The sequence below is a fragment of the Capsicum annuum genome, chromosome 8 (assembly GCF_002878395.1).
Source record: "Capsicum annuum cultivar UCD-10X-F1 chromosome 8, UCD10Xv1.1, whole genome shotgun sequence".
NCBI lineage: Eukaryota > Viridiplantae > Streptophyta > Magnoliopsida > Solanales > Solanaceae > Capsicum > Capsicum annuum.
This window is the reverse complement of record NC_061118.1, coordinates 167,688,255-167,714,822: the sequence shown is the minus strand read 5'-3', so window position 1 is coordinate 167,714,822 and position 26,568 is coordinate 167,688,255. Positions and strand designations below refer to the sequence as shown.

The window sequence follows — 26,568 nt, the reverse complement described above, 5'->3', positions numbered from 1 at the left end:
GAGAGAGAGAGAGAGAGAGAGAGGGGGGGAGAGATCCTAGTCTCGAGAATGAGTTTCCATTTCAAGATTTGATTTTTCAAGATCACAAGATTATTGATTTCCAAATTCAGCTGAAACAATTTCAACTTATAGAGGACTTGGTATTCTCTTCTTCAACACTTCTTTCAGGTAGTAACACCATTTTGCCACTTAATTTCTTTTCTTTGCCTTGTTTTGATATTTGTACTGGCTATGTCTTAAAATTTTTGTCTTTGCTGCAGAATGTTGAGGGACTTCAAATTCTTGAGGAGGAACAGTGGTAAGAATACTACCCAACAGGAGGAAATTGAGAATGTACCTGTGAATCCGAGGGATTCAATGGGTCCTCCAACTAGTAGTACAGACTCAACAAGGCCACCTTTAAACACAATTCAAGAAACCACCAGGGGTGTTAAGGTTACTAAAATTGATAAGACCCCTGCTAAACGTAGATATTCCGATATCACTAAGACTCCAGAAAAGCCTGTAAGTCTTCTTCCAAAAGGTCGATATGGGTGGGCGAAGAAAGCTGATTCCAGCTCGAGTTCTGTGGAAGAAGGGGATGAAGGAAAAACAGATGCAGGTCAGTCGAGGAAAGTAGCTGCTAATGCTACTCCTCGATCCACTAGGACAACAGGGAGGGCGAATTCTAACTATTCGGAGAGTCATTCTAATCAAACTACGCCATCTAAAAGTGTAACAAAGCCTCCAAATCCTGCGTTTTCTTTAGCCAGTGGTTCTAGGGCTTTAGCTAGTGGAGCTGCCCGGATGGCTAATTATGCAGCATTGTCTAGGGGAATTCCTATCAGTGGTAATTCATCAACTGTTGTTGATAAAGTTGAAGTTCCTCATTTTGACCTCAAGGAAAATCCATCATTCTGGTTGGAGCACAATGTACAGGTAGCCGCCTTCATTTTGTGATCAAGTACTTATCTGCAATGAATTATCTTTTAACCTATCATTTGGTGAGCAAGTACTAAGCTGCATTGAATTGCTACAGGTTTTAATACGAGTGCGTCCTCTCAATAGCACAGAGAGAAGTACTCAAGGGTACAGCAGGTGCTTGAAGCAGGAAAGTGCACAATGTATCACCTGGATTGGGCAGCCTGAAACTCGGTTCACATTTGATCACGTGGCATGTGAAACAATCAACCAGGTCTGTGTAATTAATAACATTTAACCTGGAAAGATGTGATTTTTTCTGTTTGGACTGTGGATGTTACTGCAAGATACTGAAAATGATGCAATTTTATTGTGCAGGAAACACTTTTTAGAATGGTTGGTTTACCGATGGTGGAGAACTGTTTATCTGGATACAATAGCTCCATCTTTGCATATGGACAGGTGCGGCATGATATTTGATGAAAAACTATTGGTCACTGCTTCTTAACTTATGCACGAATAATGTTGAAAGTTGTTACTTCGTTTGCTTAAATAAAGTTTGTTGATGGGAAAAACCTTATCGTTTACTGTAAAAGACTCATTATGTTTTCATTGTCTGTGCAAAACTCATAGAAAATTTTTCATACTTGCCTCTTCAAATCGATATAGAATTTATCAATCACATTTTAGTAGTTCTAGGGATTGTGATTTTGTATTCAGCCAGTTACTTGATCAATTGAATGTTGAGATATCCACCAACACCTATAATCAAATAAAAGCTTCCCCTTAACTGCTTAAAGTTTAGTAGATTGTCATCCTTACTCTAAAATGCAACTCTTTTTGAAATGTCTGCAAGTGTTTTGACACCAAGGCTACTGAACACTGTGTATTCTTGATTCTTTTTCCACTCACAAAGTATTTAAATCCCAAGTTTACTCACAATTAGTAGCGCATTCTGATATAACCTCTTCTTGCAGACTGGTAGTGGGAAGACCCATACCATGCTTGGTGAGATTGAAGAATTGGAAGTCAGGCCTAGTCCTAATCGAGGAATGACACCACGTATATTTGAATTCTTGTTCGCAAGGATCAGAGCAGTAAGTCAGTTGTTTTGATGCTTTTAATTCCTAGTACAACTGTTAATTTAGGAATGGCAGGTGAAGTGACTTTTGATCTCTATTTTTCAGGAAGAGGAAAGTCGAAGGGATGAGAGACTACAATACAGCTGCAAATGTTCTTTCCTGGAGATCTATAATGAACAAATCACCGATCTCCTTGATCCTTCATCCACAAATCTAATGGTAATTTGTCTATCACATATCTGAACTTGACCTAAAAATAAGATGCAACATACTGCTGTTGGTTCACATTCATATTTTTCTCTTATAGTTGCGAGAAGATATGACAAAAGGAGTGTATGTTGAAAATCTGTCCGAATTTGAAGTCCGAACTGTGGGTGACATTCTTAAGCTCTTGACTCAGGTGACAATATCTGTAGATACCGAGTTTCTTCAATAATGTCTTAACTCTTTTCTTAGCTCACACATGACATGAGGCAAGTTTTGTGAGTGGCATTGAAATATTCTCATGAGTTTGATTAAACTTCTTGTTCAGGGTTCTTTAAATAGGAGAGTTGCAGCAACAAACATGAACAGAGAGAGCAGTCGCTCACACAGTGTCTTTACCTGTATAATTGAGAGTAGGTGGGAAAAGAACTGTACTGATAACTTCCGTTTTTCAAGGCTTAATCTTGTTGACCTTGCCGGTTCAGAAAGGTAATTTTTGATGGATAAGAGCAAAACATCATGTTTTATAAAGGAAAGAAAAAACTATAAATATTTTAGACACATCTTTATGTGGCCATGTACCTATTGCAGGCAAAAAGCTTCTGGTGCTGAGGGTGAACGTCTGAAAGAAGCGGCGAGCATCAACAAATCTTTATCAACTCTAGGGTATTTTTCTTGATAATTTCCCTGATAACTGTTGTTTCATCTCCTGGTCTTTTACATTCACTTGACAAAGCATTTCCTTCCTCAGTCATGTAATAATGGTTCTGGTGGATGTTGCCAATGGGAGGCCGAGGCATGTTCCTTATAGGGATTCAAAGTTGACATTTCTACTTCAGGTGAACTATTTTACATTCTACTCAGTTTTTAAACTTCGAGTATGTCAGCATCCTTCTTACAGTTTAAAATGCAGGATTCGCTGGGTGGAAACTCAAAAACAATGATTATATCCAACGTCAGCCCTTCTATCTGGTTGGTGTTATTTAACCTTTCTTAATCTTATGCTGACTAGTTTTGGTGAAAAATTATTGAACTGTGCTGGTTTTTCAATCCTCAGCTGTGCAGCTGAAACACTGAATACGTTAAAGTTTGCTCAGCGGGCAAAACTTATTCAAAACAATGTAAGCATATAACTTAGATGATGACAAAGTGGATTCAGCTTCAATATTTTAACATCGTTCCTTTTTCTCCTTTTGCAATATGAAGGCTGTCGTCAATGAAGATTCTTCAGCAGATGTCACTGCTCTTAAACATGAGATAAGACTTCTAAAGGTGGAAAAACTCTTTTTAAATATTTAGTATGCAATGCAGAAGTTGACGTGAACTTATACCTGATGGAAAAGATTGGTGGAATTTTTGAAACAGGAGGAGCTTTCGTCTCTGAAAAGTCAGAATGTATCTAGAGCTTTATCATTTGGTCAAACAACTGTTTCAGGAGACTCTAGACTGGAAGATGACAGCAGTTATGACGAAACAGATCAGCATGGTAGTTCAATGATCACAAAGGAGGCCAAGGGCATTGTACGGCTATCCACTAAACAGGTACATAATATTTTTTTATGTTTCTTGTCATCTCATATAATTTCATTTTCTTTCACAAAGAAAGTTTGCAAGTTAAAGTATGACAACACACCATAGACTTTCAGTAATCATTCCTGATGGGACTACACCACCTTCTGATGTACAAACACTGAAGAACATAACTGCGTTTGTTTCAGTTCAATTTACATTAACTAAGGTCCAAAGTTGCACGATTGTGTTGGCACAACATAAACACTCAAGGGAAGTCAATGAAGTGGGTTGAAAACCACGAGGGCTTAGGTGCAAATATCAGCAAAGACAAAAACATTAGATGATAATTTAGTGCCTAAAATACATGCAACTCAGAAGTCTTCCAGGAGAACTGTATGATAGATGAAGGTGTAACATATATAAATAGAATAAGATGACTGAATAGAATAGAATGAGTGTTACAATATGTTGTGGAATAGAAGATACCTAACAAGGTACAAGTTATATAGAAAAGAGCAAAAAAAAGCTCTAAGCTAGGTATTGAAGTGAGTTAAGAACCATGAGGTCTCAGGTTAAATCCCTACGGAGACAAAAAACACTAGATGATTCTTCCTAGCTGTTCTAGCCTTGGTAGATAGAGTTACCTGACACCTGTTACTAGTGGGAGATGGCAGGTAACCCGTGGAATTAGTCGAGGTGAACTGAGCAAAATCTGACCTGGATAACATGGTCATTAACAAAAAAACTCTAAGGTCCATCAGGTCTTTGAGCTCAAAGTGCAACTAAAACATAGGCTTTAATGAACAAAGTCTAAAAATTACGTTAAACTAAACTATCAATTGTTTGGCAAGGAAAAGTATGCCTTAGAACCTAACACAATTGAAGTAAAGGTTCCATATAGGTGATACTAACTACAACAACATCAACAACGACATACCCAGTATATTCTCACAAAGTGGGGTCTGAGGGGTTAAAGTGCAGGCAACACATACCACTACCTCAAAGTGCATGCAACACATACCACTACCTCAGATGAAGTAGAGAGGTTGTTTTCGATAGATCCCCGGCTCGGGACAGACAACAGTATAAAAAACAAAAACATAAAAGCGAACTACAAAAAGGGATATCACACCGCTAGATAATAAACTAGCTATTCGAAATCATAGACATTACAGAAACACAACGAACAAGAGCTTACAAGAAACTGTAGATACAGATATAAACAAAGCACTTTTCCCTACTATCACGAACGTACACCCACCTACTAACTCTTTACCCTAATCTGTATCCCCACACCTTCTTATCAAGAGTCATGTCCTCTGTAAGTTGTAACTGCTGCATGTCATGCCTAATCACCTCCCTCCAATATTTCTTCTACCTACCTCTACCTCGCTTAAAATCATCCATAGCCAATCTCTCACATCTCCGTACTGGAGCATTCATGCCCCTCCTCATCACATACTCGAACCATCGCAACCTCACTTTCCGCATTTTGTCCTCCACCGAAAGTCACTCTCACCTTCTCCGGAATAATCTCATTCTGATTTTATCCCTCCTGATAAGTTCACACGTCCATCACAATATCATCATTTACGCTACTTTCAACTTTTGGACGTGGGACTTCTTAAATGGCCAACACTCCACTCCATAGCTGGTCAGACTACTACTTTGTAGAACTTATCTTAAGCTTAGGAGGTACATTCTTATCACACAAGAATCCCGAAGCAAGCCTCCATTTCAACCGCCCTGCACTCATGCGGTGCGTGACATCCTTGTCAATCTCACCATTTCCTTGAATCATAGACCCAAGATATTTGAAACTTTCCCTTTTCGAAATGGCCTGAGAATCCAGCTTCACTACCACGTCAGCCTCATGCTACACAAATCACTAAACTGACATTTCAAGTGCTCCATCTCGGTCCTGCCCAACCTAAATCCTTAGACTCAAGGGTTTGTCTCCAAATCTCCAACCTACCATTAACTCTTTCTCGAGTTTCGTCAATCAGTACAACATCATCAGCAAATAACATACACCAAAGGCACCTTCGCTTGAATATGCCACATCAAAACATCCATCACCAAGACAAATAAAAATGAGCTAAGAGTCAAACCCTGGTGCAACTCTGTTAGAACAGGAATGTGCTCCGAATCTCCTCTTACCATCCTCACACGAGACTTCGCACCATCATACATGTCCTGAATCGACCTAATGTACGCCACGAGCACCCCTCTAGCCTCCAAGTACCTCCAGAGAATCTCCTTGTGGACTTTGTCATACGCCTTCTCAAAGATCAATGAACACCATATGCAAATCCTCCTTCCTCTCCCTAAAATGCTCCACTAATCTCATGAAACCGAAAGGAGTCTCAGAAATAGTCAGGATCCTCCTCAGCCTCAACTCTACCACCCTTTCCCAAACCCTTGATAGTATGAATCAACAGATTGATACTCTATAGTTGTTGCAACTCTGAATGTCCCCCTTATTCTTATATAATGGAATCATCGTACTCCATCTTCAAACTTCGGGTATCTTTGCTGCCCTAAAAATGATGTTAAACAACCTTATCAGCCACTCCAAATCTACCCCGCCAGTGCTCTTCCAAAAATCCACCGGAGTCTCGCCCAATCGCCCGACCGCTCCGCATCCTACGAATAGCACCCTTGACCTCCTCAACCTTGACATGCCTACAATAACCATAATCGCAAGACCTCTTTGAGTGCTCTAAATCCCTCAACATGAAATCTTTGTCTCCGTCATCGTTCAAAAGTCTATGAAAATAGGACTGTCAATGCCTCCTAATGTGGGCATCCTCCACCAACACTTTTCCATCTTCTCCCTTAGGCACTTCACTTGGTCAAGGTCACGGGCTCGACGCTCCTTAACCTTGGTCAGCTTATACAATTTTTTATCTTCGCCCTTCTCTTCTAAAGCCACATACAAGCTCTCGAAAGGTGGTCTTAGTCGTCGAAGTTACTAACTTAGCCTCTCTCCTAACTAACTTATACTCCTCCCAATTTCTCCGTTTCTCCTCGTTATCCTTGCTCTCCAACAACTTTGCATAGGCCACCTTCTTAGTCTCCACCTTCCTTTTACCACTACTAGTCCCCTTGGTGCTTGCCAGATCGGCCTCTATAGACACCCAACACCTCTGTAGCTGTACTGGCAGTCGTCTCCCACATACTATCCTCATTCCCTCTACTCTCCCAAGCTCCTATTGTCGTCAACTTTCCCTCAATCTCCAAAGCACCGCCAACTTCAAGCTACCCCACTTAATCCTAGGGCGATCCTCCACACCCCTCTTCTTTCTGCTCTTTTTGACTACCAAGTCTGTCACCAGGAGTCTATGTTGGGTTGAAAGATTCTCACTAGACATGACTTTACAGTCCTTACATAGCGCTCTATCACCCTTCCTTAGGAGCAAAAAGTCTATCTGAGTCTTGGCCACCGAACTACGAAAGACAATAATAAGGTGTTCCTCCTTCATTCCTTTCCCCGAAACTGAAACCTTAATGCACATCAGTATAGCCTCTCGATAAAGACCCAATATGTCCACTTAAAACCCCCCCTCCTATGAAAAGTTTCTCATTGCTTGGTATGCCTCGCACCACCTCATCCAACGCCTCCCAAAAACTCTTCTTCTCCTCCTTGTCCAAGCCTACTTGCGGGGGGAGCGTAGGCACAAATAACGTTCAACGTATACCCTCCAATGACCAACTTAATTGACATCAACCTATCGTCAACCCACTTAACCTCCACCACCTGCCCGTAAGCTCCTTCATCTACTAAGATACCAACCTCATTCCAATTCCTCAAACTACAATTTATACTCGTCCACATCCCTCATCTTGAACCTACACATTTAGTCTCCTGGACAAGCTATACCAATCCTCCTCCTCCTAAGAATCTTCACAACTCGTGCTGTGTAGGAAAAGTGTGGTTAGAAAACTAGTTCTATGTAAAAAGGCAAGTTTACTCTTATGTCAGTATGAAGTGTACAAATAAAGCAAAATGGACTAGAGAATTCTTTGTTTGTCTCCCAGCTTGGTTTCAGTCTGATTATTGCATCTCTATCTGGTGTTTTTACATTCTTGCATCTTCATGGGTAATGATTCTACGCTTTTATTTCCTTATTTTCAGTTCAAATCACTAGAGACCACACTAGCTGGTTCTTTAAGGAGAGAGCAGATGGCTGAAACTTCTATCAAACAACTTGAAGCTGAAATTGAGCAGCTTAACCGTCTGGTGACCCACTTCACACTTTCTTGCCTTCTCTCCCATTTCTTTATTTTGGTTTGATATTTGCAATAGGTACTGACGTAAGATATTAATACATGGTTATCTCCCATGTCTCTTAGGTTCGCCAAAGGGAGGAAGATAATAGGTGCACCAAGATGATGCTAAAGTTCAGAGAAGAGAGAATTCAAAGGATGGAGTCACTTGTCAATGGACTAATACCAGCAGATAGTTATTTATTGGAGGAAAACAATGCACTTACTGAAGAAATTCAGTTGCTTCAAGCTAAGGTTGATCGAAATCCAGAAGTAACTCGATTTGCATGTGAAAACATTAGGCTTTTAGAAGAACTGCGGAGGTAGAATGTTCACACATTATCCAGTCACCTAAATATTGAGGTTCCTTTACTTTTTATTCTTCAACTATTTTTCTTTCTGCTGGACTTGTAGATTTCAAGATTTTTATGAAGAAGGGGAGAGAGAAATTCTGTTGAGTGAGGTTTCTAACTTGAGGGATCAGGTAAATTCTGTGCCTTTTGTCTTTTGTAGCTCTTTGACTTGTTTGAGGCTATAGTGGTAAGACCATATATGTATTTGCAGCTGCTTACCAATATTGATGGGAACCTGAAGAAGCACAACCATTTGGACATGAATATTCCATCTCAGGTAATGTACAACAGCAGCTTGTACGGTGTGTGTTCTTTCTTTCAATTGCTTTAAAGATTCAATTCAAGCCTGCTTATGTTCAAGCATCTTTTGCATGGTGCAGGAGTCTGTACATGTTTGCGACGAGCAAACTACACTACATTTAGAGGTTGGTCTCTGGTGACCCCCTAACTTGAAGAAATTGAACAAGTTTAGTCTCTCATATGTATTTTCATGTTTCAGTTAAAAAAGACTTTACATGAGTTGGAGGAATGCCGGACTAACCTAAACTGTTGTTTAGAGAAAAACAAAGCACTCAGCAGGTAGTGACCCTTTCTAATACCTGCTTTGGTAACACTATCTGTGCTGTCTTTTCTAACTGGGCTTCTAAGACTTTCCCGACATTTAACATATTGAAATTAAAACTGCTCCGACTATTAGTTTCCTCTAACTTGCTCTCAACCCCCTCAGGGAGATCGATGAATTACGGGGTTCATTAAATAGCATCAGTTCTGCTAACAATGATCACAATGATGGGGTTGAAGTCAGAAAGGTAATTTTCATTCTGAACAAGCATATTTCTGTCAATTATATAACTGAAAAATAAGAGAAGGGGAAGAAAGATAAGGGAGAACACACCACCTTTATCATGGTTCAGGGAGTTGCTTTGGGCATTTGAATTAAACTGATGCTTTTCCTGACTTTGGTAATAAATCTGAGATGAGAATATTTCACAATTCAGCCAGTACAAATACAACAACAACAAACAACAACATACCCAGTATATTCCCACCAAGTGGGTCTGGGGAGGGGGTAAGTGTACGAAGTCCATACCACTACCTCAGAAATGAGATAGAGAGATTGTTTCCAAAAGACCCCCGGCTCAAAATAGAACAATGCTCAATATAAAACAATCTAGACAAGGCATAGTCAAAGGACAAAATATCATAGAAAACAAGGCATAGTCAAAGGACAAAATATCATAGAAATCAACATATACAAGATACACCAAGTAGTACAACATATTTCACAATTCAGCCAGTACAAATACAACAACCACAAACAACAACATACCCAGTATATTCCCACCAAGTGGGGTCTGGGGAGGGTAAGTGTACGAAGTCCATACCACTACCTCAGAAATGAGATAGAGAGACTGTTTCCAAAAGACCCCTGGCTCAAAATAGAACAATGCTCAATATAAAATAATCTAGACAAGGCATAGTCAAAGGACAAAATATCATAGAAATCAACATATACAAGATACACCAAGTAGTACAACAAAAAATACAACGTCCTAAACTCAACCTAACCTTCTACCCTAATCCGCCTCCTCCACAACTCTCTATCTAGGGTCATGTCCTCGGTAAGCTGGAACTGTTCCATGTCCTGTCTAACCACCTCCCTCCAATATTTCTTCGGTCTACCTCTACCGCGCTTGAACCTATCCCTAGCCAACCTCTCACACCTTCGCAATGGGGCATCCGCGACCCTCCTCACCACATGACCGAACCATCTCAACCTTGCTTCCCTCATCTTGGCTTCCACCGATGCCACTCCCACCTTATCTCGAATAACCTCATTTCTAATTCTATCTTTCCTAGTGCACCCACGCATCCACTGAAGCATTCTCATCTCCGCCACCTTCATCTTCTGGATGTGGGCCTTCTTAACAGGCCAACACTCCGCCCCATACAACAATGCCGGTCTAACCACCACTTTGTAGAACTTTCCTTTAAGTTTAGGAGGTACCTTTAAGTTTAGGATCAGTTTTAAGCTGTCAACATAAGTTGCCAAATCAAATACAAAAGATATTAGAGCATAATCAGCAGCCCGAGTTGCTTGTGTTGAATCCCACTGAATATTCTTCGTACGATTTAGTTTTTTGTTTGCATAACTCAAGTTTGTTCATGTTCTTGATGTGAATGACTATTAACTTTTCAGGAGTCAATATCAGAAGCTCTGGCTCTTAATAGCAAATCAAAAACTTCTGATGAGAAAGAGAAGGAAGATACGAGGAAAGAAGAAACGATGAAGCACATAGAGAAAATTATGGATTTGCAACTTGAGTTGGACATTCTAAAAGTTATAGTTCAAGAAGAAAGGTTGCATCACAAGGAATTGGAGCAACATGCTCAATCCATGATGCTAGACCTAGACTCATCAAAAGAACAGCTTCTGTTAGTGACCAAGAAATGTGAAGATGTTCACGCAGAACTTGGGGAAGCCAAATCCATTATTGAAGCTCTTGAATCCCAACATCTCTTGGCAATCACTGAGGTAGAAGATCTAAGAAACAGCAACAATCATTATGCTGAAGTAGTGCAGAATCAGGAGCTTGAAATCTCTTCCTTGAAGAAGCAAATGTTTCATCAAGGATCAAGAAATCTCTCATCTTCTAAGCTCTTGGAAAGTAATGATTCTTCTTTGCAAGCAAAGCTTAAAAAGATGTATGATTCCCTTGAGAAGGCCAAAATGTTGAATCAACATTACCAAAGTGACTCCGAATTTCATGTGTCAAATGAGGAAGCGATGGATGAAATAAGCAGGCAGGCTGAGGCAGAAACTGCTGCAGTGATTGTTTGCTTGCAGGAAGAACTCCTCCTTCTTCAGCAGGAAGTTAGAGAGAGCAGCTCGAAAGAGATGGAGAGCAGAAAGAGGTTAAATGAGCTGGAAACTGAGGTTAATAATTTGGAGGCACAATTGTCTCTGATGACAGAAGAAAACCGAAAACTTGGTGAAAATGTATATGACAAAGAAAAAGAGTTGATAAATATGTCTGAAGAATGGGAGAAGGTAAACAATGAGATTGAAGCTATTGTATGTGGGGGTCATGAGGCTCTAAAAGATGCCTGTGAGCAACTGGATTTTATTTCCAGTACATTTCCAAATAAGAGAAGTAGGATATCTGAACAATTTGGAAGAATGACAAAACACATTTTTGAAAAGGAGTTACTTATTGAACAGCTTAGCCAGAGTCTGGAGAATGCTCTCAACAGAAAAAATGATATGGAGTCCATGTTGAGATCTCTTAGAGGAGCAGCTTTAGTTATGATGGAGGCTCACCAGCTAGATTGCCGTGAAAGAGACGCTGAGCTGTTTTCTTTGACATCCCAGTTGAGCTCAAAGGCACATGACATCTCACAACTTGAGAATACAATCAAGTATGGGGAGGATCAACTCAGAAAGGCGTCGGTCAGTGCAACAGTCGCTTTCCTGGTGGTTAACTGGTTGTCAGAACAGAATTCCAACTATATTGATGCTTTAAACCAGAAGGACATGCAGCTTATGGAATCTCTAGAAACAAGCAGACAAAATGATGCTATTCTCCGGGATCAGGCTTCACTAGTTGCCACTGCAGAGAATCAAAATGAATCTCTGAGAATGGAGCTAGAAACTCTGGAAAAGACCTGCAGTGATCTGAGACTTCAGCTGTTTGAGGAGAAAAGACAAAAGCTTGAAGAAATTGAAGAAAATGATATGTTCAAAACAATTGAGAAACTTACAGAGTTGCAAGCAGGCGTTTCAACAGTACGTTCTCACCTCAGTGAGTGTGTGGAAAGAAGTGGAAGTCATGGAAAAGATACTAGCAATGAAACTCATGCTTCTTTTTCTAGTGGTGGAAAAAATACTAGCACATGGGTAAGTTACGTGCCGTTATGTTTGAAAGTAACTTATATCTTATAGTCTATCTGCTTCTTCAGTGGCATGTTTGAAAGTAACTTATATCTTATCGTCTATCTGCTTCTTCAGTGGCATGGTAAGTTCTTCATGATGCATTTTATTATATGTTATCCAACTTTAATGTATTGTTGCAGGAAGGTAGTGAGACAAGAAAACACAGCCAGCACCTAGAGTCATGCATTCTTGAAGATAGGACAGCTGTAAAAACAGACTGTTCCTTTGACAAAAGTAATAACATGCTTGGATCAGCGAGTAAGCAGGAAACTTTTCAAATGAATTGGAAGGATAAGGACAGAGATGCTACAATTATTCTACTAAGGAAAGAAATGGAATCTGCTCTTGAATGCTTAAAAGGAGTGCAAGTTGAAATGGCCAAATTACGTTTTGAGAAAGAAACACTGAGGTCATCTGAGCAAAAGAGTAAAGAGAGCATTGGAGATCTTTTGGCTGCAGTAACTTCTCTGCAGACCTATATGGATAAGTTTGAACAGGACCTTGCACTTAAAGTGGACTTGGTAGACAATAAGTTGCGGACAATTGAAGGTGCTGTGCAGGAGTCCTCCAACTCCTGGTATGAGCAAAAAAAGGTATGTCCATATCACTAGAAACACATCATATATTACTGCTCATGACTTTCAATATTGTAATACTTCTTTTTGACTGTTCATTACAATTTTATAATCCTTGAGAACGATTATCATGAAGGATTAAATAATGCATCCCACAATGTAAGCATAGAATTTAATGTAAAGGACAAGTTCCTAGCCACTAATTACGTATGATAGAATCAATAACACGGTCTCAGTCTGATCTGCCCTCTCGAAATTCTTGTCTGCAGTTACTTGCAGCTGAACTTTGTGATGCTAAGGCAGTGGCGGCCCAGAAAGCTACTGAAGCTTCCTGCACTGTAGCCAAATTTGGCGAGGTTCAAGACACCATGAAAGAAGCAGACATCATGATAAATGAGCTGATGATAGCAAATGAATCCTTAAAGCTTGACATTAAAAAGCTTAAGAAAAAGGAGATCAGCTTAACCAAAAAGAGAGACATCCTTGTTAACGAAAATCAAAACTTGCAGTCTGCTAATGATCAAAAAGACATGCATTACCAAAGACTGGAAAATGAGTTTGAGTCAGATCTAGTGATGATGCAGAAGCTGGTGTTGGAGCTAGAGGATATAGTTTCACAAACAGCGACCTCTTCCATGGATGAGCTCATGTCTGTAACATCTGATGTCCTAATCATAAAGTCTCAACTTCATGAATCAATTAAGTACATGAGGTCATGGCTTGAGGAGATATGGTCTGATATTGTTATGAAGGACTGTTCTCTTTCTGTCTTGCATCTTTGTCACATGGGCATTCTCTTAGAAGCTGCAACTGGATTAAATGTAGAAAATGGGCTACTCAATCATGGGCTAAGTGAATCAAACTCATTAATATCTAAGTTGAAGGAGCAGAACTTCAAAGCACAGAAGGAGCTTGAAATGTGCAGAACTCTGAAGGTGAAATTATTGGCCGACATTAAAAACAACTTTGATCGCGTATTGCGGAAAGAGTCTGATGCAGTGGATCTCACCTCCAAACTTGGCTCTTTCGAGAAAAAAATATTGGATCTGCAGTTCCAGGAAGAGGCAATGTTAGCGAGGTCCGAGCAAATGGGATCTGAGCTTGTGGAGTTAATAAAAGAGATAGCTCTGAGCAACAAAACTGTCTTGGCATCTCTTATAGATCAACAACGGGTGCTGAAGGACAAAGAAGAAGCCTTGAAGTCTCTGGAAGATAATTTGACTGTGGAACTTTCTGCAAAAGATTTTGAGTCATTAATTTTGTCATCTGAGTTAGAAGAGAGGACCCTCTTAATATCTCAGTTGGAGAGACAAAATAAGCACTTTTATGAAGTTGCCGAAGGTTTGAAGAGACAAATCATTTTTGACAATCTAGATGTTGCATTAACTGCATCCATTCTACTTGACAAGGAGGTTGAGGTTTCCATCCTACAAGAAGAAGTTGCAGAAGCAGGAAGGAAGCAGCAGAATTTGTTGGCTGAACTTAGTGTAATGGATTCCATGATGGCCAAAGTTCATGCTAGAAAAGATGTTCTTGAGCAAGATGCTTGCTCACTGATGGAAGTTTCTTGTTTGAATGAGACTTTAAAGCGTGAACTTGGTGAATTAATGGAAGGAAAGGCTGTTCTGACAACCCAGGTCCAAGAACTCAACTCTAAAAATGAGAAGCTGCTTGAAGAATTACAAAAGAAGGACTCAGCCCTTGAAAGTTCTTCAAGTCGCATCTTTGTCCTTGACCAACAAAATCAGATGTTGAAGAATGAAACTTGCTTGCTGGAAGCAGCATCACAGAGACTCCAGAATGATATGGAAATGAAAGACGCAGAAATTAATAAAATGAATTGTCTTGAAAAGGAGATTGAAGAACTGCAGCATGTAATAACAGAGCTAAAAGGAGAACGTTGCCAACTTTTCCAAGAGTTGGAAGTCAATAAAGCAGAGAACGAGAGTATCAATGCTTTGGCAGCTGAGAATACTTCCTTGAGAATCCAACTCAGATCTTATGAGAAGGTTAACAATGACACTTTTAATATGGTTCTCAAAGTAGACAGGATTGGGAGTAAAGCACTTAATGCTTTTCAAAACAAAAGTGCAGAATTAGATACCATGTTACAGAACATATATGAAGAACTTGAGAGGGCATCCAAGTTTTTTGAAGAGTTTGAATCTTTGGAGAATTGTGTGAAAGAGATATTAATTCAATGTTCTTCCCTGCAAACTGAGTTAGTACGGAAGGATGAAATCATCAAAGGAATGCTATTTGACCTAAGCTTGTTGCAAGAATCGGCATCTAACCACATGGATCAAAAAGATGAAATTGATGATTTGATGGTTTCTATAAGTTCTTTGGAAAATGAGCTTGATGAAGCTGTATGTAAAGGTCAAGCGCTTGAAGTTCAGTTGCAGGAAAAGATAAGTAAGATAGCTGTTTTGGAGTCAGATATCTCACAAAAGTGCAAGGACATAGAATTGCTTTCACGCAAAAACTCGGAGCTGGCTACCATTGCCAAGGACGCCATGGAAGAAAAATGTTCCATTGAGGAGGAATTGTCAGAGAAAAGGGAAGCCTGTGAAAACTTAGAGATAGAAATCACTAACTTTGGTGATATTGTTGGCGCAATGAGCAATTCAATTGAATGTTTGAAGAGAAATATAAGTGATGTTACTAGTGAGAAGGAAGACTTTCATGGAGAAATTCTCACATTGAAAAAGGAGCTAGAGACGGCACAAACTCTTGCAGAGGAAAGTGAAGCAAATGCCATAGAAGCGAAAGAGGTGGAGTCGTGTTTTAAACTACTTTCTTTAGTTATTGATCTCCAATGTTTTCCTTTTTCTTTCTTTTTCCCACTCCCCATTTCTTACAACAATATTCTATTCATATCAGGAGGCTGAGACTGCAAAACTCCATGCTGAAGAGAAAGAAGAGGAGGTTAAATTGTTAGAGAGGTCTGTTGAGGAACTAGAGTGCACAGTAAATATACTAGAAAATGAGGTAGTCATTCTTGCAAAGTTAATGTATTTAATTATTTATTTATTATTTAATAACATCATTTCCCACTTTATAGGTTGAATTTGTCAGAGGAGAGGCTGAACGGCAGCGGTTACAAAGAGAGGAGCTTGAACTGGAATTTCATGCTATCAAGCAACAAATGAGCAATGTAAAAGGCAGTGATGCTGATATGAGAAGGTTTCTAACAGCTATATGCAACCTGAATTCTCAAAAATTGGATTCATTTAGGTTTCTAAACATTTTGATATCTATGTATATAGGCATCAAGAGGAAAAAGAAAAGAGTCTTCAAGAAGCCTGTCAGCGCATACAACTTCTTGAGGGAGAAATCATCTCTAGAGATGCTGAAGTGAGTTTGGTTCTCCATCTTCACAACAATTTTTTGTTCTTTAAGCTCAGTCAGCCAGTTGACGTTCAATTTTAGTAACTTGTTAGATTTACTTTATTTCATTTTTGTTGTTGTTATTATTTTCTTTAACAGCTAGCCCACTTCAAGGCTCATATATCAGAGTTAAATTTGCATGCTGAGGCACAGGCACGCGAGTATAAAGAAAAGGTATTCCTCATTCCTTCTGTTGATTGTGATAGAGTTGGGTTGGTTTCTAACCTGTGATTTTTTTACCTATTATCAAAACAGTTTAAAGCATTAGAAGCATTGGCACAGAAAGTCAAGATGGATCCCCATGCCACCCAAGCTCCAGCTTTATCATCGAGCAAATTGGAAAAAAATTCTTCAAAGCCTAGGGGTTCTGGTTCCCCTTTCAAATGCATTGGCATCGGCCTGGTTCAGCAGTTGATGTCTGAGAAGGATGAGGAGCATAGTGCAGAAAGACATCGCATCCAAGAACTTGAGGCTCTAGCTGCTAGTAGACAAAAAGAGGTATTTTACATCCAAAAACAACGAGAGTTATTTTTGTAAAAGTTCCTTTACTCAGTTGTGATCATATACTCATCGCAGATATTTATGCTCAACTCAAAATTAGCTGCTGCTGAAAGCATGACCCATGATGTAATACGCGATCTATTGGGTTTGAAACTGGACATGAATAACTATGCGGTAATTTAAATAAACTTAGAACTTTTTGCTAAAGAATGTTTAACACCAAAGGATGCTTTTTTCAGTTCTCTAGCATGACCTGACTATTTCACCTATGTTTTTGTTTGGCTTATGTGGGTTATCCACCAGAATCTGCTGGATAATAAGCAACTGCAAATGCTGATGGAGGTGGCTGGACTTCATAATGTTGATGCTCAGTTCAAGGTAAGCGTAGTAAGGATAATGATATCACCAACATATAGTTTGGACTCATCTAGTATTAACTCTACTGATTGCTTGCTTGCAGGAGGAAGAGGTTCCTAAGCTGAGGCAACAGCTAAATGAATTCATAGAGGAGCGGAAAGGGTATCAATTGTCAGTTAGATTTTGAGAGCCATCTTGATGTTGTTGCATTTCTCATTTGTTTTATTGATAATTAGATGGATTGAGGAAATCGAGAGAAAACAAGCAGAGATGGTGGCTGCACAGATTGCACTAGAAAAATTGCGCCAGCGGGATCACTTGCTTACAACTGAAAACGAAATGATAAAGGTAAGAGATGTTGACATTTTTTTTTCAAATACACCTCAGCAGGTTGTTACTATATTAAAATCAATATACACTGGACATTTTCTCAGTTGGAGAATGCAAATCATAAGAAGAAGGTCAGAGAACTTGAAGCAGATATAAAGAAGTTGTCTGGTCAGCAAAACCTTCAACAGCGCATCCACCATCATGCTAAAATTAAGGTAGTTACTCTTTTACCATTCTTGGACTTGCCAAACTGAAGATCAACATCATCAAAGTGGTGGTATTTTTCGCTACAACACTTAATCCACCATGGCTTCTATATCCACAGGAAGAAAACAATTTACTGAAAAATCAGAATGATGACCTTATTGTTAAGCTGCGGAAAACAGAATCAATTCTTTCTCGAGTTAGGGAAGAGCTGACTCACTTCCGTCAAACTAATGGAAGAGGCCCCTACATTAATTTTGACAAGGAGGAAATGCTTGAGAACAAGTTGAAGGTTAGTATTTTTTAGTCGTTAATCATTTGATGTGCCTAGGAGGAATTCCACGATGTGACTCTGGACCTGAATTATATTAAAAGAGGGCAGCCCAGTGCACTAAAGCTACCGCTATGCGCAATGTCCGGGGAAGGGCCCCCACCACAAGGGTGTAGAATTCTTTTGTGTCTCTAGGACTTACATACCGGGTATTTGTCTAACAGGAAAAGGAAGAGGAAAGACTGCAACTGGCGCAGAAGTTACTCGGTCTATGCGCTAGTGTGCTAAAGGTAGGACACTTCATTTTGTTGTTGTAGTCTCCTAGCTCTTTGGCATTGGTTTCTTTATCATTTGGAATAATAATACTGCAGGCTGCTGGAATAACAAAACCAACATCTGATATGGGGATTTCCGCGGCTGAAGAAGCACTTGAGCAGCTCAAAAACAGATTGACTTCACTTGAAAGAGAACTACAAGATGCCAAATTTAAGGTAACAAAAATATCCATACTGTTTCACTCATTTTGCTTGATCGAAAACCTCAGAACACCGATTGTATCAAACAAGCAACGCGCAGTCTCTAACAAGTTCTCTCCCTTTCAACAGAACAAAATGACTAACGAACGGATCAGATTGACTGAGCTCATGCCACAATCCTCCCCTCTAAGAACAGGTGAAAATGGACAGATTTCAAACGGAGGATCATCTTCCCCTCTAACAGCTTTCGATCGGTGAAGATTCTTTAACCAACTTTAAAGCGGAAGAGTTATCTGTACATGGTGTTAGTTTTTGGCTAGCAGTTTGTTCATTATATCCTTTTGTACTTTATAATACATAGGGTACACAAATCATGAAAATCTGTAAATAGTGAATCCAGGATTTTGTATTACCTTCCTTTTGGAAGTATTTTGTGCAATGTGTAATTCATTTATTTGTAGAATTGTACAAAAGGCATATGTTGTACAAAAACAATGTTGTCACAATTAATTATGTTTACAGCACTGAAATTATTGTTGAGCCTGTGGATAGATAGACTCATTAACATTTCCTTCTCTTCTTTTTTTTAGTAAAAGAAGTTTGACACCTTACCTACTTAAATTTGTAGTAACATTTAACATGCCGAGTATTGTATTATCAAAATTTCAAATATCAAATTTTTGAGAAGGTTTTGATGTATTTGCATCGCTTGATGTGTAAAATATTATATATATTGACTACGTATAAAATTTAAACTCGTTTATAATAATCTATTTCAAATTTTCTTTATATAAACACCAACTACTCCACATTCTTCATATTCAAAATGAAAACTTATTAAATTAATTAATCTATGAAAACCAATAATTGCAAGTACTATGCCCATAACCACCCCGCATGAATCACATGTCTAATACGGGAGTAGGTGGAGTAGCATCAAAATTGCTAAGTGCATATGAAACTCAACTCTAACTCAGTTTAACAAGACATAAATGACAACTTTATTCATTAAATGCAGTTAGATTTTTTAATTTTCATCTAAAACTTTCCTTATAATTCAAATAAAATAAAATTTCTTGATATTTATAATTAAATCTTTTTATACAAAATTCCCATCAAATTTAATACAAGATAGATGTTGTATCAACTTTCAGCAAACCTAGAGAATCAAAATTATAAGTGCATATTTAAGGGAAGTAACATAAAGGACCAGTTTTGTAATTTTGTCGGTGTAAGATAAGCATATAGCCAATCGGACCATTAACAAAATAGTAGTAGTACCATTTACTCGTGGTTACTCAGAATCTGCAATGTCTTCTTTGGCTGCGCTCAGTTCTAGCCTCTTCAATGGAGGAGGAGGAGCTTCCACTTGGAAATATCAGGTCAACATTATTGTACCTCAATTTTTCAATTGTTTTTCTCCCTAAATTAGTTAGGGATGGCTTTATGAATTCTTATACTATAATAATTCAACTGAAAAGTAGCTTGCTCTTTGTTTCACTGCTTTTGTAGGAGGAGATGAAGGTTTCTAAGGTTGGGAAGCTCAGAATTAGGGTTACTTCAATGGCGGCCTCATCATCACCAGCCCAAACAGCAAGCTTTGCAGATGGTAAAGCTAATAAATTGGACAAATTGCGGATTGGTGTGCTAGGAGCTAGTGGCTACACTGGTTCTGAGGTCTCTACAACCCCCCTCTTTTTCTTCAGTTTTACATTCATTTCTCATTTTAATGTACGATTAAGTTAATATTCTCTTTCTCATGTCATTTCTGCTCTTGTTTTCACATATTGTTAGGCCTATCGAGTGCATCCCTTGGTTCTATGATTCTAACTTGATAAGTATAAAATTTGTTGCAGATCATTAGACTCCTGCGAAATCATCCACATTTTCAGATTACTTTGATGACGGCCGACAGGAAAGCTGGCCAATCAATTGAATCTGTTTTCCCTCACCTGGTCACACAAGTATGGTTCTTCATATTTCGCATGATTGTTGGACTTCACTTTTTGAGTTGAGTCCTATTGCTTATAGGACTCAAAAGTAGGTTATATTTTGGTAAATACTTATGGATATGATTTGCTATCTTAATTTTTTGCTTGACTTTCTGAATAAATCTTGAAGGGGATTGAGTTCTTGTATATCTAAGTTTCTTGTATTAGAATTTTGTAAGATCATTTTCGCTCCTGCTCTTTTCTTTCTGAGGGAAAAGGTTGTTCATTTTCAATTTCGCTCATTAAGTATTTATTTTACTATCTCTGTATCTGTTACTTATCAACCATTCTCGTACAGGATCTACCAAATCTAGTCGCTGTTAAAGATGCAGATTTCTCTGCTGTGGATGCTGTTTTTTGTTGTTTACCACATGGTACAACTCAGGTTTGTAGCTATTCCACTTCTTGCATTTCCCAAATCCAATAAGTGTCATATTGAAGGAAGAGTGGTCTTACTTTGTTTATCATAATTTCTAATGGAGATTCTGAGCCTTGCATTTAAGTTTTTATTTTTGTTAATTGCTTATATTTGTGCAGGAAATTATCAAAAGTCTCCCAATGAATCTAAAAATTGTTGATCTTTCTGCGGTAGGCATTCAGTTTATACTTTATACTTCTGCTTTACTTAAAATAGTTTCTTTACTCTGCAAACGTTTTCTATACTCACTGTCAGCATGATGGTCATGTAGGACTTCAGATTGCAAGATATTGCTGAGTACGAGGAATGGTATGGCCAGCCTCACAAAGCAACGGCTTTGCAGGTGGAGTAGTTGATTTCTTCTTTCCCTCCTTAGTCCTTCCCGAAAAATGAAAAAGTAAAAAAGAACTTCATGTTTGATGCAGATATATAATGTTATATCACCCATCAACAACAACAACAAACCCAGTTTATTCCCACATAGTGAGGTTTGGGGAGGGTAAGATGTACGCAGTCCATACCACTACCTCCGGAGAAGTAGCAAGGCTGTTTCCGATAGACCCCCGGCTCAAGACAGGGAATAGTAATCAACTCCAAACAAAAAGATGACAATGCATAAATACGCTAATTACAAAAGAATAGTGAACAGAGGAATAGAAAACAAAGAAGAGTAAGCAATCGTAATACAGAATGCAACAAGGTAGCAAAACAGGCTTATATACCCACCAAGTAAAGCCCTACCCTACCTACCCAACTTGGCGCTAACCTTCTAACCTAATACGCGTCTTCCAGATCTTCCTATCTAGGGTCATGTCCTTAGTAAGCTGTAACTGCTCCATGTCCCGCCTAATCACCTCTCTCCAGTATTTCTTCGGCCTACCTCCACCCCTCATAAAGCCATCCAAAGCAAGCCTCTCACACCTACGAACCGGTGCATCCGTGCCCCTCCTCATCACATGCCCAAACCATCTCAATCTTCCTTCCCGCATCTTATCCTCCACCGAAGCCATTCCCACCTTCTCCCGAATAATCTCATTCCGAACTCTATCACCCCTAATAAGTCCAAACATCCAATGCAGCATTCTCATTTCCGCCACCTTCACTTTTTGGATGTGAGAGTTCTTTACTGGCCAACACTCCGCGCCATGCAGCATGGCTGGACGGACTGCCACCTTGTAGAATTTGTCTTTAAGCTGTACAACCAAGTCCAAGTCTTGACCAGAAATTTGGAGTCCCGTATGTGAAAATGAGAGAATTCTTCCTTTAGCATTCCTATTATATATCTTTGTAGCCAACATAAGCTCACCGTATTGAATATTCTCAAAATATAATATTAATAAGCTCACCATATTGAATGATCATTCTTTCCATTGATGCAGAAAGAAGCAGTCTATGGCTTGACTGAGATTTCAAGGGCAGAAATTCAAAGTGCACGTCTAGTTGCAAATCCTGGCTGTTATCCGACATCTGTTCAACTTCCTCTTATTCCCTTGATAAAGGTTTGCATCTACGTTGAAAAACAAAGCATATCTTTTGTTGCATGCATTGTGAGTTTGTCAATATTTCTTGAAAATGGAAGGATCTATCTTTAGGCCTCCTTTGTTGGAAAATCTTAATTTCAAATGAATTATCCCTTCTAAAACTATACGAAAAAGAAAAAAAATCTCAAAGATAACCTTTCATTTGACCTTCTTCTCATAGTTTTACTGATGTCCTTTTAACCTTTGAAAGATCCTATCTATAACGACTATTCCAGCTGATTTTTGATCAAAAGCTAGTTTCTGCTACAATATTCTGAAAATTTTATGATCCCTCCTTCTTGAGAAAAATGGTTTCCCTCGTGTCGGTCTTGATTCCGAATTAGCAAGAGATTCCTTGGTAAGCTCGGGAATGCAAGTTCTTTTTGCTCTGAAAAATGGCTATCCCATATGCCAGCTTCTCTGAAAGTTTAACTGAAAATTGTATTTTGTAGTTTGAGGCATGATTTTCTTTGCTTGCCGTCAGCCTAAGGTGCTTGATGCACAAATGCAATAGTGCTCATACACTGGAAGAGCAATTTGTGTTTAAGACATTGCCTTTTGGTTGAGAACTCGACCATCTGTATCATTCTAATGTGTTTAGTTTTTCCCTTCATGTGTTTTATCCATGGGTCACTCTTGGTTGATTCTGTCTTTATTTTTGCAGTCCAACCTCATTGAAGTAAGAAACATAATTATTGACTCAAAATCTGGTGTTAGTGGAGCAGGTTTTGTACTTTTCTGTTTCCTTTTCTAGTCCTGACTGCTACTTGTAGTACTTTAGCAGTAATAACGAGCTTCTCAAACTTAATGTTGCAGGTCGTGGTGCAAAGGAAGCAAATTTATACACTGAAATAGCTGAAGGAATACATTCTTATGGTATAACCAGACATCGGCATGGTCAGTAATCCAGTTTAGCTCTGCAAATAATGAAACTTTATTTATCAATCCGAATTGTCTTAGTTATTGTTTCTCAAATTTTAATGGAAAAATTTGCAAATTTAAGAGATACATTATAAATACTAAAAATTTACAATTCATCTCACCTTAAAATGATCCTCTATCACCTTAAAATGATACTCTATTGGACCAATTCAGAAATGGATAAGAAATGATTTTAAGAAGTTATAAAAGAAGCAAGTTTCATCTGTCCTTTCAAATAGCAATAACATGATTCTTTCTTAGAAGGGTGGAAATGGCATTTTCTGTAAATTGGAAGACTATATAGCCAAGACACTAGGATCATATCACTATGCTCATTATTGATGAATATGACAATTTATTTTGTAATTAACCTTTTTTAGAAGTAATCTTATGTCTGAAAAACCCAAAGGCTTTCAACTTATTGAGTGGCTTTGTTTCTGCATGAAGTTCAATTGTTTATCTCTTCCACTTGCCTGTTTTTATCATGTAATGCACCTCAAGTTTTCAGAAGTTTGCAAAACGGGTAGTTCGTGCTTACGAAATCTCTATTCGACTGAGTTTTGCTTAGGAAATTCTTATCATGTGTAATTTTACTAGTGAGAGTTCTGATTTATTTACAGTGCCTGAGATTGAACAAGGATTATCAGAAGCTGCAAATTCAAAAGTTACTGTTAGCTTCACTCCGCATCTTATGCCAATGGTAATAGCTGAACCCGATTCAAGTTCCTCATAGCCACCCTGCTCAGCGGGTTGTTCTCTTAGGTTGTTTTTTTTCATCTGTGTTACTTTTTGTGCTACAGAGCCGTGGTATGCAGTCGACTGTTTATGTGGAAATGGCTCCAGGAGTGACAACTCAGGATTTGAAACATCACCTTGGTAACTACTATGAGGTATGTATCTGCCGCATGACCTAAGCAGCATTTAATTCATGAACTTCGTTACCCTTGTTTCTGCACTTCTCCCAATAGAACTCCATTTCTTCTGCTAGTATATTCCTCAATCTGTTTCTGTTTTCAATGTATTCTAAAGTTGCTTATGATATAACATCTCATAATCTTTTCCTTTTCAAATTTGAAAGTGTTCTGTTTTCAATGTATTATAAAGTTGCTTACGATATTCATTTTGTTAATAGGCTTCATGCCACTCATTGGGACTCTTAATTAACGTTTGTAGTTGTAACTTTTAACAAGAGGTCTCCTTGTGATGTGAGAAACTTGAAGGAGTCCACCTAATCTATCTTTTGTGTGAAGGCTACACCTCTGTTAGATTGTTTATTATACTATCTGAAGGTAGAATTTAAAAAGTTTTTGCTGAATCGGATAAGAAATGGTTGTTGTCTAAGAAGGTCAATAAAGAAAGCTAAACTCGGATTTTTAATTTGCTAAAGGAAAAAACTACCAAGCACTTAGTTGTGAGGGGACTGGACCTGCATTTTCTTAGATCTTAAGAGTCAATGAATGATTTGGCACTTTCATTCAAAAGAGAAGTATGACTAGCTAGTACTTTATTGGATCTGCCTCATACTAATTTAATCAAAGCTTAGTCTAAGATAAGTAGTTTGTGTGAGTGGAGGGGAGTTATCCAGTCTCCTTAGAGTCCAAGATAAGTAGTTTGATATATCATTCATCTGCATATGCATAAGCAAAAGGTTATGTTTCTCTTTAGAATGATTGATATACGTATGTATTTCACCTTCTCCAGCATGAAGAATTTGTGGTGTTGCTGAAGAACAAAGAAGTTCCGCATACTCGACATGTTAGAGGATCAAATTACTGCCTCATGAATGTATTTCCAGACCGGATTCCTGGGAGAGCAATAATAATATCTGTAGTAAGTTTGCAGTGTATTTTTATTGACGGCATGTGATATTTTGGTAAGATTAGCTGTTGCTTACTAAATTTGAACTCCCAATTGCCTTTTATAGATTGATAATCTTGTTAAGGGAGCTTCTGGTCAAGCCTTACAGAATCTTAACTTAATGATGGGAATTCCAGAGAACTTGGGACTCAGTTGCCTGCCTTTGTTTCCGTAGAGTATTTTTGTGGTTCAATCCTCCTAGTATAAGGTAAAGGTCTTTCATCTTGCAATTGCTTTCTGGACATATGGTTATGACTTATGAACCAGTTGTTGTCCATAAACTCTGTTTTTCACCTTTGGATTCTCTTTCTTCTTTCTCTTGTTTCTTGTATTGGACCTGAATAAAGGGAAAACAAAATAAAGAATCTGTAATGTAGCATGAAGTGTTTCTGATTTGTCCTCCGTGAAGCAACATGACTGTAAAATCCTGCCCGTTGTTCTGCTTCAGATGTTTTCTATAATTAATGAAAAGTCGATCATTTTTCTGGTTCAGATGTATTTCTCTATTTTGCTTGTAATTGAATTAGGTTTTATATGGAATATTGATGAGTCAAACATGCATATGATCCTCAAATTCAAGTATCAACTTCAGATATTTACAATTTGTCCATACTCTGCTGGAACTGATCACGTAGCTGCAAGAACTGGGTGTTTCCTAGCTAATCTAGTCACTGAGAGCAAATAATGGTCCAAAGCGCATTATATCTTCCCCCACCCCCACCCCCACCCCCCACCACAGACCACACACACGGGGATGACAATAAGTTGGAATGTGTATATGATCATCCTTGAAAAGTAACCCCGAACTTCTTTTGACATTTGTGTTTTCCTTTGTATCCAGTCTTCCTTGCAGGTATTTGTGAAGTCTTCTCATCTTCCACAAGGACAGACTTCCTCAAGTTTTGCTGTGCAAGAGTTTTGGTTGCTCTACAAGTGTTTGGCCTCATGGCTTAATTTTCAGATGTATCCTAATATTTATTTGCTAGTAATTCGCCCACGCCCCAGAAGGAAAATTATGTGCCATAGATAAAAGTTGAACAGGGGAGTGGATGTTGGAGTTGTATTATATCCTCTCTTTTTTCTCCTTTTGTTTAGTCTTGTTTCATGCAAGAGATTAACCCCATGGGGCTGGCATCAAAAAACTTGAATAAAACCAAATAATTGATTTGTATATATTTGTGCAAGGTAGTTTTATGTTTTGCAATTAGCTCTTTAAAATTAGTCAGATATTAGTCGAGGCCTTCACCGCTGCGGTGAACCAAAGCACCGTTAACTCCAAAATTTTGTAAGACACTGCCCCATACATAATAAGTTTGAAAAGAGAATTGGTGAATGTTAGATCTAAATGTTTAACTATTATATTCCCTTTTTCATACATGATTTTGATTTGTTTTACTATCCCATTATTTGTGCATTTTAATACAGTTTTTCTAGTTCAATATTCAATCTTTTTGGTTAGTGTATAGAATCTTATTTTTGGCAAATAACTACTTACCTTTTTCT

General features: G+C 38.5%; 2 protein-coding genes across 2 annotated transcripts; both read left to right on the top strand.

Annotated features, from left to right (window-relative positions):
• Positions 1 to 18,907, top strand: LOC107840326 (kinesin-like protein KIN-12D; the record flags this gene model as incomplete). Its single annotated transcript, XM_047395104.1, is given in 38 exon segments — positions 1 to 168; positions 261 to 918; positions 1,019 to 1,174; positions 1,279 to 1,362; positions 1,878 to 1,997; positions 2,088 to 2,201; positions 2,290 to 2,382; positions 2,515 to 2,675; positions 2,778 to 2,852; positions 2,938 to 3,025; positions 3,100 to 3,158; positions 3,244 to 3,307; positions 3,393 to 3,458; positions 3,552 to 3,728; positions 7,837 to 7,941; positions 8,055 to 8,290; positions 8,382 to 8,451; positions 8,532 to 8,597; positions 8,701 to 8,745; positions 8,820 to 8,899; positions 9,048 to 9,129; positions 10,521 to 12,218; positions 12,395 to 12,847; positions 13,099 to 15,603; positions 15,713 to 15,820; positions 15,894 to 16,015; positions 16,099 to 16,186; positions 16,319 to 16,393; positions 16,475 to 16,717; positions 16,796 to 16,894; positions 17,024 to 17,098; positions 17,181 to 17,239; positions 17,314 to 17,425; positions 17,512 to 17,622; positions 17,733 to 17,903; positions 18,107 to 18,172; positions 18,254 to 18,373; positions 18,488 to 18,907. Coding segments are annotated over 37 exon segments (8,832 nt in total). The 3' UTR covers positions 18,617 to 18,907.
• A 404-nt stretch (positions 18,908 to 19,311) lies between these two features.
• Positions 19,312 to 26,236, top strand: LOC107840325 (probable N-acetyl-gamma-glutamyl-phosphate reductase, chloroplastic). The gene is made up of 14 exons (XM_016684159.2): positions 19,312 to 19,740; positions 19,871 to 20,035; positions 20,215 to 20,322; positions 20,648 to 20,734; positions 20,887 to 20,937; positions 21,039 to 21,110; positions 22,147 to 22,266; positions 22,952 to 23,012; positions 23,104 to 23,184; positions 23,829 to 23,908; positions 24,009 to 24,098; positions 24,910 to 25,038; positions 25,133 to 25,273; positions 25,907 to 26,236. The coding sequence occupies exons 1-13, from the start codon at positions 19,669 to 19,671 to the stop codon at positions 25,238 to 25,240; spliced, it is 1,224 nt and encodes a 407-aa protein (XP_016539645.1). The 5' UTR covers positions 19,312 to 19,668; the 3' UTR covers positions 25,241 to 25,273; positions 25,907 to 26,236.
• The last annotated feature ends 332 nt before the right edge of the window (positions 26,237 to 26,568 follow it).